General features: G+C 38.7%; 1 protein-coding gene across 2 annotated transcripts in view; it reads left to right on the top strand.

Moving 5' to 3' along the window:
• The window catches only part of ROCK1 (Rho associated coiled-coil containing protein kinase 1), a 92,568-nt gene that overhangs the window by 71,195 nt on the left and 9,250 nt on the right, over positions 1-12,123 (top strand). The window contains exons 28-30 of one of the 2 annotated variants that reach the window (XM_035903000.1): positions 5,774-5,844; positions 10,197-10,285; positions 11,054-11,089. In XM_035903000.1, the coding sequence (XP_035758893.1) occupies positions 5,774-5,844; positions 10,197-10,285; positions 11,054-11,069 (176 nt within the window). In that variant the 3' untranslated portion in view covers positions 11,070-11,089. Of the gene's footprint in view, positions 1-5,773; positions 5,845-10,196; positions 10,286-11,053; positions 11,090-12,123 lie in introns of those variants that run through there. The other variant, XM_009647641.2, reaches the window with a different exon arrangement.

Raw genomic sequence — 12,123 nt, 5'->3', positions numbered from 1 at the left:
AATTGCCATTTTGTAAAGTAAATGTCTATTTTACTTCTGAAAACATCTTCTGGGCCAAACTTCCATTGAAACTCAGTATTGGGAATTCTTAGAGCTATTAGACTGGTGAAGGAACATTTTTTTTTTTTTTTCCTGGCAGTAACCTGGTAGGAACTCCCGCTGGTATTTCTGAACTGTCAGTACTTCTCAGGAGTTTTTCTCTTTGATACTAATTCTCAGTGAACTCTTTTTTTTTTTTTTTTTTTTTAAATTTTTTTTTTTTTTAAAATACATTTAACTGGGGTAAAAAAGAAATCAGAGGGGTTTTACTTATTGAAGTGGGTTTTTTTCTCCCCTTAAATTATTATCTGGGCTCAAGCCTTATGTTTGATAGTGTCTCCTAAATGAAGAACACTGTTGTTTGTAATATATGTTGAAAATTTCTGAAGTCCTGTAAATTGAGAGCTTAAATTTTCTACAAGAAAACAGACTAGATTTATTCTACATAAAAGGGTAGTTTTGAACTTTTTCACTTTTCCTTCTCAGCCATTTTCAGCATAATTGCTGTTGCGTATTACATTCAAAACACGCAATGCCTCCATCTGGGCGCAGGCACCTTCCCTGTTTTCTTCTTAAGGGCAGTAGTACGTCAGTATGACCCTGTTGTCTCTTGGGTCTTGGAGAGACTGTAGGAGTAAGCTCTCTTTTTCTGTGCTATTAAGGTATGCTATTTTCAGTTTTACCTTTGGAGATGTGTAGTCAGGCTTCTGGCTGTATGACCTGCCACTTCAATTTTGGGGCAGAAGTTTTAGTATGTGCAAGATCTTTTCAAGTCAGCTGTAACTTTTCCGTTGTTAATTAGAACATCATGATTACTGGAAGTTCTTGTGGTCCTCGTCTTCTATACTCATGACCCCTCTAACAATTTATTTTCTACTAGCCTTTCATTTCTCTTGTCATCTTTTTTGCCCTTTTCTCTACACATGCCTCTGATTTTTACTACAGTTGTGCTTGCTGTTGGTGTTACTGTGTCATACAGGTAGGACCTGTAATACTTATTATTAGGACTTTTCTAGTTATAGGTCATGTCCCTGCATGCTGCTTGTTTGGTGGTTTGGTTTTTTTTTTTTGAGTGAGGGTCAGAGTTGATCAGGATCTGAATAAGAAGCAATTTAGGTAATTAAAAGAGATTAAGTGACATTAGTATTGTCAGATTTCACACGTTTGTCAGAGATCCAAGTAGAGGGCAGAGGAGTACACTAGCATGACAAGGAGGGAAAAAAAAAAAGCCGGTCTTCAAAGTAGAAATACCCCATGCCACCAGAAAGAGGAAATTATCCAGTGCATAGTTATTTTTCTGCAAACAAGTAATTAGTCTTTAAAACAGAAGGTGGCATACCACAGCAGTTCATTTGCTACAGTTCAGTTGTATAAAGTTGTTTGTCTTCAACTGTGTGCTAAGTTCCCTTAACTTCTGTAGGCCGGACATAGACGTTCCTTCAGAGCATCTTGAGTAGCATCTTATTTAAGAGGTGGATCTGATGAGTAGTCAGTAGGATTCTCTAGCTGATGCATCTGTTCTTAAGGCAAAGACATGCCTTAAAAATATTAAAGGCAAATAAACAGTAGAATTAGTAAATAAGTAATTCTAGTATGATTTATTCAGTTTCCTGTCACAGTAAAAACTTCACCAGAGGAAAAAATGAAAACACAAAATAATGTAAACATGTATAAAAGAATGATTCTCAATTCTGGTGAGAGAGTGCCCATCTTTTAATTGAGGAAAAAAACTTGGCATGGAACGGTGTGATAGTAATGTTGGCAGAATTCCAGAGAGACCCCTGGCTGTTGGGCATTTCTTGCTGTCCTCCTGCTTGGCAGAGAAGTCCAGGCTGTGGACTAGTGTCTTGTCTAATCAGGGCGCTTAGCTTACCAGCCACCAGAGAGGCTGCAAGAGTAGAATTCATAATTTACAGGAAGAGGCATCCCATAAAATTTTGGGGTCAGAAGGCTTTGCACTCTTTGTATAAACTCAAGGTAACACTAAAATGAATTTCTAATACTCAGAAAAATGTAAGGAAAAACTTTCTCTGTTTAGAGGTAAATACAGAGAAATCACATAGTAACACACCTTACATCTGCATCTTACTTGGAGGTGGTTTCTCTCTGTTGTTGAGCTAAATACCCCCTCAAGTTCTGGTAGCTCCCAGGGCAACTTGTACTGCTCCCAAGGTAGGGATTGGCTTGTTTACACAGTCTAGGCTATTCTCAGGCTTTTGCTTCACCAGATGGGAAAGATCATGACTTGGAGGAAGGTTTTCCTTTTATTCAGTTCTAGGCATGTTTTGTAACTCTCGCTCCTGATTATTGATTCACATAGCAACTTATGTCTCAGCTGATGTCACCGATGCTAATAGGGTTCTTGCTGAAACAGCTGAAACATTTGCTTTTTAATGATGCCTTTGGAATGCCTCTTCCTCCTGGTTGGACTGAGGAAGTCTTAATACTTACATGACTGTAAATAGAATTCTTCTTTGTCAAGACAAAATATAATGAGGAACTTAAGGGTTTTTTTCCCAATTATTATAGGGCACTTAACCTGTTGTGAATTAATTCCTTTCATCTGATTGGCAAGATAATTGAGCTGTCCTCCACATTTAACTGCAGCACATAATATTTTACAGCGTGTGTTATAAATCATGTTTTACACAAAGATAGGATGGAATAAGAAACCTGGACTGTTTAAGCCAACAGTTTTTTTGGAATATGGGACAGAGATATGACTTTCTGAAATACCTGCAAGTAGCCGCCACCTGAATAAACCTCAAAGCAAGATCCAGCCAGCAATCCTTGGTGAGATCCACATGAAATTATAGTAAGACAGTCTGAGGAAGGAAAGAATCAAATGTGAAGGGTGGACTGGAAACAATTACCAAGGTAGTATCTCCAGGTTTTTGGTTACTATGGGAGAGTCTGAGGAGTAGGAATTCTTGATCATTGGAAAGAGATGCTCTACTGCTCATGAAGGCGCCTGTATTACTTAGCTCCAAAACAACAAAAAGTCTCATAAATCAGTACAGTCATGGTTGTCTTACGTCATTTTATTGAAGACTTACTGTTAGAACTCACATTTATCATACTGAATCACAGTGAATCCTGGCAATATGAATACTAACCATGAAGATGTTTAGAATGCAAATCCACACTTTAATGTATATTCAGAGATAATTATAAGATCTGTAGCCTTCATGGAATTCTTTCTTCATATTCTATTCAGGTCCAGCTAGCCATTAGATATTTTTGAGGTCTATCCTGGATTTTCTGGATTGGAAATATGAAGTATCAATTCCAGGATTCTTTCCAAAATATAGGGAAGTTGTCAGGCAATAGTTTTGAGCCTGTTTTTAAAGACAGGAATGGAAGATTCTTTTTCATAGTCTAGATAGCCCATATTTTCTTAATTACTTAATCAGAACACTCATAAATACTATTCTTCTGGATCAAATATTTGTGAAGTGGCCAGATGAGCATTTGCAGTTGTGCTAGCTAACTCTGTCAAAGGAAATTAAAATGCGCTATAAATATTACTTGAGACAAACGTTTGTGGCAAGGTTGGAATGAAAGGGCTCATCTACCCTTTCAAGAGTACATTTGGTTCCAGACAAATGTGAGGTTTGCTGAAAAGGAGTACGTTCAGAAACTGTTTTCAACTGCAAGACATTATTCACAGCTCAGAAATCATCTCTCATGCAAATAGAATTTGCTCACTAAAATAGATTTGTAGTAGACAGTAAAGAATGTCAACTGATTCATTTGTAATAGCTCATCCTCTTTCTACTTCCTTTGAAATTTGTTTAAGAACATGCTGAAATAAAGTGAGCTTAGAAAAACTGCCCTATAAGCAGCATAGTACCTGGTGCATCTTTTAAAATTGATCATTATTTGATCTTTCCAGATTTTCATATGCCACAATTTCCACAGATGCATATTTATTCCTTTCAGATCACACAGTCATCTGTACTGTAGTCCTCTTGTACCACAGTCATCCATACTGTGTTCTTTATTAGCAGTTAATCACTTTATTTTGCAATGGAGGACTTGAATTTTAGGATATTTCTAAAATTTTTAGAAAGGGAAGAATCTTCTCTTGATATAAAAATTAATCAAAGTATTCAAATAGGGTAAGCATTATCTGTGATGCCTGCAGACATAAAGGAAATAAGTTTCCTTTCCCAAAGTTACTGAATATCAAGAATTGGGGAGGGGTTTGTGGGGGCAACCCCCACCCCCTGCAATTCTTACGCAGATATGAGAGGCAGGGAAATACAAATGTCTTTCATTTTTCTAGGAAGGTTTCTACTGGAATGAGTTCTGCTAACATGCCTTTCTTCCAATCAGAATGTCAATAGTTCAGTGGTCCCCCAGTATTTTGTTGTTATTCCGTGTGGAGAAATGTTAGGAAACTATATTTTTAAGTGTAGTCCATTTCTAAATATTATATGCTGTAAGGCTAATGCAGGAAGGGTTTTTTTTTTTAATGCCTCATTTTAATGACTTGTAGATGGCTAGGCTGTCAGTCTCATTGTAATTTTACATAACAAAGTGTTTTGACAGTATCTTTTATATATTTGGATACATTTTCAGAGCTTTGTGGGCTATACCTCACAGAGGGTTATCCCTGAAGGATAAAAGGGACCAGTAGCTCCTTCTTACATAAATATTTGTGGAGAATGTTTCAGCATATTTTAACAACGTTTTTGAAGTTTTTAGTGCTTCCAGTTAAGTTTATTGTAAAGAATGCATACATTACCTATAGGTTATTTTTCTGTACTCTGACACTTGTTTTACAAATCACATTTTTATGATAATCTAAAATTTACAAAATTTTTCTCAATTGTGAAATAAATTTATAATTATGGAGTGAAATTTTGGTTACTTCACTTACATACATTACACCATTACTTCATACACCATACATCACATTTACAAAATCGTGAGACTTTATCCCATGTCATTTCAGATTAATGGAATCACAGTATCTTCTCACTGCTATTACCTGGCTTCATCATTTAAAAAATATCTATCAAAAACTAGTATCAGTTAGCTGGAGGGTTTTTTAAAATCTATGTTTCACATTAGGCAGAATGCTAATTTTCTTGCTTTTTTGTATCATTGTTAAATTATTTCAGTAGTTTTGTGGTAGGAAAATACATTATTACACTACTCTCTGAAAAACTGTCCACTGAAAATTTGAATAAAATGCTTGTCTCTTATTCTTTATATCTAGTTGATTCTTCCTGCATTCCTTATTTATTTATCTCCTATGCTTATCTTCTGTGAGTAATGGGACACCTGTGTAGCTTTGCTTGCTCTTGTGCGCTCTCCTTTTTTTGTTTCCCTTGGAAAACGCCTTCTGAATGTGAAATTATGTTTATTTTGAAAATCTCTTAATCATCCTCTCTTTAAGCTGTAACACATTTTCAAAGCAAAGTCTTTCCTGCCTGGCTCTTTGCAAACTATTTACATAGTGTTAGATGTTGGCATCAAGGAAAAGAGCTTCACTTTACTTTGCAGTAACTGTATCATCAAGTGTTAGCTTGTGATGAAGCATGAAGTAAATGCTTATATCTTCATTTTATTTAGCTGTGCTTTTTATTCTGCTTTGCTGAATAGGTAATTGACTATTACTGCATGTAGTACATCTTCCTTTCTAGTAATAGTCTGCTTTTGTGCTATTCTGCTTTATTGTTATAAATTTATAAAATTATTTAATATGCATTGTTTTTTAAACCAGAATCAAGACTTGAAGGCTGGCTTTCAATACCAAACAAAGGAAATATAAAGCGGCATGGCTGGAAGAAACAGGTACAAATAGAATAATTTTTTTTTTCTTCCTCGACTCCCTTGTATTTTAGGCATATGGTTAATTTGTTTTACAGCTCACATTTAAGAAACAAACAAAATAATTAGAGTAATTTAGTGTGTATACATTGCTTTATTGAAGAGAAAAAAATCCAGTAAGAAAATTCAAGTTCAGTATGAAATCTGTAGTAACAACATTGGGCAAATTTACGACAGGCGGGTGAGGAAATGCTTTACATCTTGGAATCATTAAAAATCCCATTTCTCTTTTGAGTAAGCTTTTTATAATCCTTTTACTGAAAAATAAGCTCTTTGTACAACTTGACAGCAGAGAGTAGGGAATACCACGTGTTCTGAAGGCCATGGAAGAGTGCATCACACTATAACTTGCCACACATGATTTCCAAGGAGATTTCCATTTCCCTTTTAAAATGGTCAGTCTCTCTTGAAAAGAACTTGTTTACTCTCAGAAACTGGACCTCTGCGGTGGAATTCCCACTCTGAACAGTAGTATTGTTTTGCCTCTGTAGAGGTTATGATCTGGTTCTTTGAAACTTCTGATGTTCAAATTGGGATGCCTAGAAGCTTAGAACCAGTTTCTGATTATATGTTCTGGCTTTCCAGTTCCCGTCTTTGAACATCCTAACAAATTGCAAAAGTAAACACGGTCACTAGAATTTTGTAAATTTTGCAAGTAATTTGTATGAAATAGTTTCCTTGCATCTCCCTACTTACATTTGAAGACCAGTATTGGAAATTATTTGGTTTATTCATGACACTTTCAACATAACTTTCTGATTCCTGTTGAAAGATCCTTCTCAGATGCTCCTGTTTACGTTCACATTCTACAAGTGTTAGAAGTGGTTCCTACAGAATTTAAAGGAGAAGGATTTAATTCCTGTCAAAGAAGCACTGAAGTGTTTGTATTGGGCCTTTAGCTGCTGAACTACTCGTTTGAAGTACTCTGTTTTCCAGTTGGCTAACATGACCTTCTTTATACAATCCAAGTGTTTTTATTTTTACATCAATATCAGACCTTCTTGGTGATGTGTCTGTAAGTTAAAACCACTACCTATTCTAGCCTGAAGAGAGTGAGTGTTAAGCTCTGCCCTATTTCAACTAGAGGCTGCTTAGAGTATTCTCCTAGACTGTCAGGTGAGAGGGAACGCGAACAAGTGCTGTATTGAAAATGGTTGCTTACTGCAGTTTGGAACCTGGGTTTGCTACAGGTACCTCAAATAATTTTCAGTTGTTTTCTGGTCTCTTTGCATTTCACTTGGTCTCCCTATTACCCGAACTGCAGGAAATCTACAGGGCAAGGTGAAGAATGTTCTTGGTGTCATAACTGAGTCAAACACCGATGGTGTTTGAATGTTCTTTAGGTGTCTCAGAAAACACACCAATTTGTAAATCTATTCCACAACTTGTTCTGCTTGATAGCTAAGGCTGCCTGAACCCTGTTGTTGCAGAATTGATTCTCCAGGTTGCTGTCAGGCTTTTGGCAGTGTCAATGAATGAAGTGAATGTGCCTAGGCACAAGTGATGTAGCTTTATTCTGCACTGGATTGTCTAAAATACTGCATCGTTTTCCTGTCAGAACACCTCCAGCAGCCTTTTCTGGTTGTCTTCTAGAAATGGAAATTATTCTTGCATCCTATGATGTTTAAAATCTTAAACTTCTGATAAATGCAGCTTCTCCAGTGAAAGACTGTATCTGAGCTTCTTTAGGCATGCCCAGTACAGGCATGCTTAGTTCCCTCAAGATATTTTAGGCTGTTACTCCATTCATACTTTCCCAGTTTGAATAATAGTTCTTGCACTTCGAAGGAATTTGAGCTACAGATTTGGCTGAACTATGCTGCATCTGAAACAAGGTGGCTTGTAGTCAGCCTCCTCAGGTGCTTCTGTTCCAAATTCTCTGGCACTTTCAGCTTTGGGGTTGGTGGGAAGTATGCAACCTCAAATATAGGCATGCCCAGATTAATTTAAATTAAAGGGAAAGCAAATTTGCATTAGCAGTGCAATTGGATCATACCTGAGTTGTTACAACTTGAGCTGCTGCATTTCTGACTCAAATGCCAGTAGCACTGATGTCTTTGCCCCATGCCCTCTGGGTCATTTAGCTTAAGTTAGAAAGGGGTGAGTGTGGAAAACTCATTTGAGGAAAAACAGTTGAGTTATACCTCAAGCTAACACTAAAATGGGTTAGCTATATTTTTATCTGGAGCATCACCTCATCCCAAGTGGAGATGATAAAAATATCCTTCAAAAACCACTGTAGAACAGAATTACTGTCAGAGGATTTTTTTTTTTGTATGTTCACAACAGGATATCAAGGCTGTTGTATGTAACTTTTCTTTTGTGAGGTTAAACTGTTCTTTCACCAAGACCTGTATACAGTGCGATAAATGAATTCCATTGCAGTCAGAATTTGCATTTGTTATAGTAGTCATCTTAAGGCCTTGCTCTTGTCTGTGAAAGGCAGAGGTGCATACATCAAAGACAAAGAAGGCATTAGCTTTCTGTTGAAGTAGATCAAAGGAATTCGATCACAGACTCTTTCTTCAGTGGGGAAAATCACAAGAGGCTCACACCATTACAACTTAGTACCTATTCAAGTTGATCAGGCTTTCTATTAAAGAGTCCTGACTGAGGGGCTGAAAGCCTTTTCAGTCAGGGGGAAGAACACCCTTTGTGGCTTTTTCAGATGCATGTCAATAATTGAGTTGTAGAACTGTAGCACGCAGCTTGTGCAACACATTTTTAAAGCAGTATTTTATAAACTTGTTTCGGTAACTTTCATATTCAGGTTTTGAGGTCAGACTTAAAGTCCTGTGTAATGAGGAGGTTCAACCTCCTCTTGTAGGAGGAGTAAACACCATTTACTTCAATTGTCAGTATCTGCATTGTGCAGAAACCCATTCAATTACCTACCAGTAATTGGAATTCAAGATGAACTGTTCATGTATTCACTTGCTTGCTTTTCTGTCCTTTCCCCTGCTTCTGGGTTGTATTATACCTGAGCTCAGTATACTCTGGAGCTCAATATAGACAGAGCAGTCAGGCTACCTCTTGTTAATCCTCTTTAGTACCTCGTACATTTTTTTCTAAAACATCTGAAACTGCAGGGGAGGGAACTGCGACAGCTGCCACTTGGCTTATGCTTATGGACAATTCTAGCAAAGACATTGGACTGGCAGCTCCCAGTGAACAGCAAAAGGCAGTGAATTCTATAGGCTTGAACTCACTGGGAAGTGCTTAGGTTAGAGGTGTTTGATCTTAACTGGCCTGTGGGTTACAAAACTTTTTTTCTGAGTAACTTGCTTTGTTTGTCCTGTCACATGAACAAATGTTTATAATTCTGTGTGATTGTGAGCAGCACTGGAAGGGTATCTGTGTACTTGAGGTTGAGGACAACATCCTTGGCCTTTTTGAGGTGGGAGAGTGGACACTGCAGGCATATTCAGCATTTGGGAATTCTCTTGGAAATGGGGCCTGCAGTCCACTCCTGCTCTAAAACTCAGAGTGCCTTCCCATTAGCTCTTGCTTATTCCCCAGAATCCCATGCATTCTGGAGTACACTACTTTTTCAGTGGCATGGGATAGGTATAATATATTAATATGCAGATTTTGAGCAAGAACTTCTAAAACACTCAGGGAAAGAACTAATGAACACATTACCAAATGTTTTTGTTCTGTAACATCTTTACCACTCTGGAAAAAAAACTGTGTGGTTTGACCTTTAAAGTGACACGTAGCAAAAGAATGTAATTTCTTTTCTCCTCCTCTGCAAACCTTTCTGCTTCTCTCTCAGTGTATTCCTAGATTTGGAATGTAAACCAGACCTCTGTTTCTGCTGATTCATTTTTGCTTTTGCTCTTACCAGTCCATTAAATTGTTAGTGTAGGAAATAGCTGCAGCTGTGAGAATCTCTTTTAGCCTACCAGTAGCGTGGTGCAAAGTACCAGTGAGTCCTGCAGGTCTCTAGAACTAGAGAAATTGTTTACAACGTCACGAGTAAGTGATAGATTCTGCACTCAGAATCTCAGTGATACAGTAATTTTCATAGTGACAGGCCAGTAGCAACTGAAATTTGTGAGTTTGTGTACAGATAGACTTCCAGAGTCATCACAAGCGTTTTGGGGTGCTCCAATGACAATATGCAATCACTGTAGCTTGTAGCATTGCACAGCTGTCAGTAGTATAGCTGCCTGTGTGATGATTTAAATATCTTCTGAAACTAGTTGAAGAACCTTAATTTACTTAGACTTTTTATATGCATATGGGAGTACAATAGGATAAACGTTGCTTTTTAAAATGCAATTTTAACTGGGTTTTGCCCTTTCTTTCCCCAGTATGTTGTGGTGAGCAGTAAAAAGATACTGTTCTACAATGACGAAAAGGACAAGGACCAGTCTAATCCATCCATGGTACTAGATATAGAGTAAGTACAGTTACTGTTAGTTTTGGATACAAATACAAATTGGCAAAAGAGCATTGTGTGCAAGATAACCAATATATCTAGAAGCTTGGAATCAAAATTCCATAAATTTTAATTTTCCATACTAGTTGGAAAATATCTGTTTTATCTGTATTTCGGGGCGCTGTTAACAGAAAATACTACTACTTTGTTGCTAAAAGTTAGAGGAAAAAGTTAAGTACTCAATAGTGTGGCACTGTCTGTAGTCACTGGTCTGAATTTACAGAAATTAAGACCCAGGTGGTGGAGGAGTGTCCTGGTTTCAGCTGGGATAGAGTTAATTTTCTTCATAGTAGCTAGCATAGTGCTGTGTTTTGGATTTAGTACCAGAAGAATGTTGATAACACACTGATGTTTTCAGCTGTTGCCAAGTAGTGCTCAGACTACTCAAGGACTTTTTGAGCTTCTCCTGCTCGGCCAGGTGCATAACAAGCTGGGAGTACAGCACAGCTAGGACAGCTAACCCAAACTGACCAAAGAGCTATTCCATACCATATAACGTCATGCTTGGGGTGGTTAGTTCGGTCGGTCGGTCGCGGGCAGAGTGATCGCGGCTCGGGGACTGCTCGCGGCTCGGGGTCTGCTCGCAGCTCAGGACGGGCTGGGCATCGGTCGGCGGGTGGTGAGCAATTGCCTTGTGCCTCATTCGTTTTGTATATTCTGTATATTCTGTTATCATTCTCATTATTACTATTATTATTATTTTCTCTTATTAAACTGTCTTTATCTTAGTTGCCAGCCGGGTTAAACCACGACAAGGAGCCAACAAGAAGTGGAGCGTTACTGGACCTTGTGCTGACAAATAAAGAAGAACTGGTTGAGGATGTGAAGGTAGAGGGCAGTCTTGGCTGCAGTGACCATGAGATGGTGGAGTTCCAGATTCTGCGTGGTGGAAGCAGAACAACAAGTAGGACTGCAACATAGGACTTCAGGAGAGCTAACTTTGGCCTCTTCAGGGACCAACTTGGAAGAATTTCATGGGCTAAGGCTCTGGAAGGTAATGGGAGTCCAAGAGATCTGGCTGATATGAGCAGCTCTTCCTCCATGCTCAGGATTGGTGCATCCCCGTGAGTAGGAAATCAAGTAAACGAGGCAGGAGGCCTGCATGGATGAACAAGGAGCTTCTAGTAAAACTCAAAGAAAAGAGAAAGCTCTATGGAATGTGGAAAGAGGGTCAGGCCACTTGGGAGGCATACAGGAATGCTGCCAGAGCATGCAGGGAAGCAACTAGAAAGGCCAAGGTTCACCTGGAACTAAGTCTGGCAAAGGATATCAAGGATAACAAGAAGGGCTTCTTCAAGTATATCAGCAGCAAATGGAAGACTAGGGGAGATGTGGGACCATTGCTGAATGAAACGGGTGCCCTGGTGACAGAAGATACAGAGAAGGCAGAGCTACTGAATGCCTTCTTTGCTTCAGTCTTCACTGCCAAGGCTGGCCCTCAGGCTCCCCAGTCCTTGAAGGTAAGCAAGCAAGCTTGGAGAAAGGATGACCTTCCCTTGGTTGAGGTGGGTGGATCAGGTTAGGGATCTTTTAAGTAAACTGGACATCCACAAATCCGTGGGCCCCGATGGAATGCACCCGTGAGTGCTGAAGGAACTGGCAGACGTCATTGCTGAGCCACTCTCTGTCATCTACAAAAGGTCCTGGAGAACAGGAGAGGTGCCTGAGGACTGGAGGATAGCCAATGTCACTCCAGTCTTCCAAAAGGGCAAGAAGGAGGACCCAGGGAACTACAAGCTGGTTAGTCTCACCTCCATCCCCAGAAAGGTGATGGAACAACTCATTCTGGGTGTCCTCTC

The sequence above is a fragment of the Egretta garzetta genome, unplaced genomic scaffold (genome assembly GCF_000687185.1).
Source record: "Egretta garzetta isolate BGI_Z169 unplaced genomic scaffold, ASM68718v1 scaffold229, whole genome shotgun sequence".
NCBI lineage: Eukaryota > Metazoa > Chordata > Aves > Pelecaniformes > Ardeidae > Egretta > Egretta garzetta.
The sequence above is the reverse complement of the archived record's forward strand: the minus strand, read 5'-3'. Positions and strand labels throughout refer to the sequence as shown.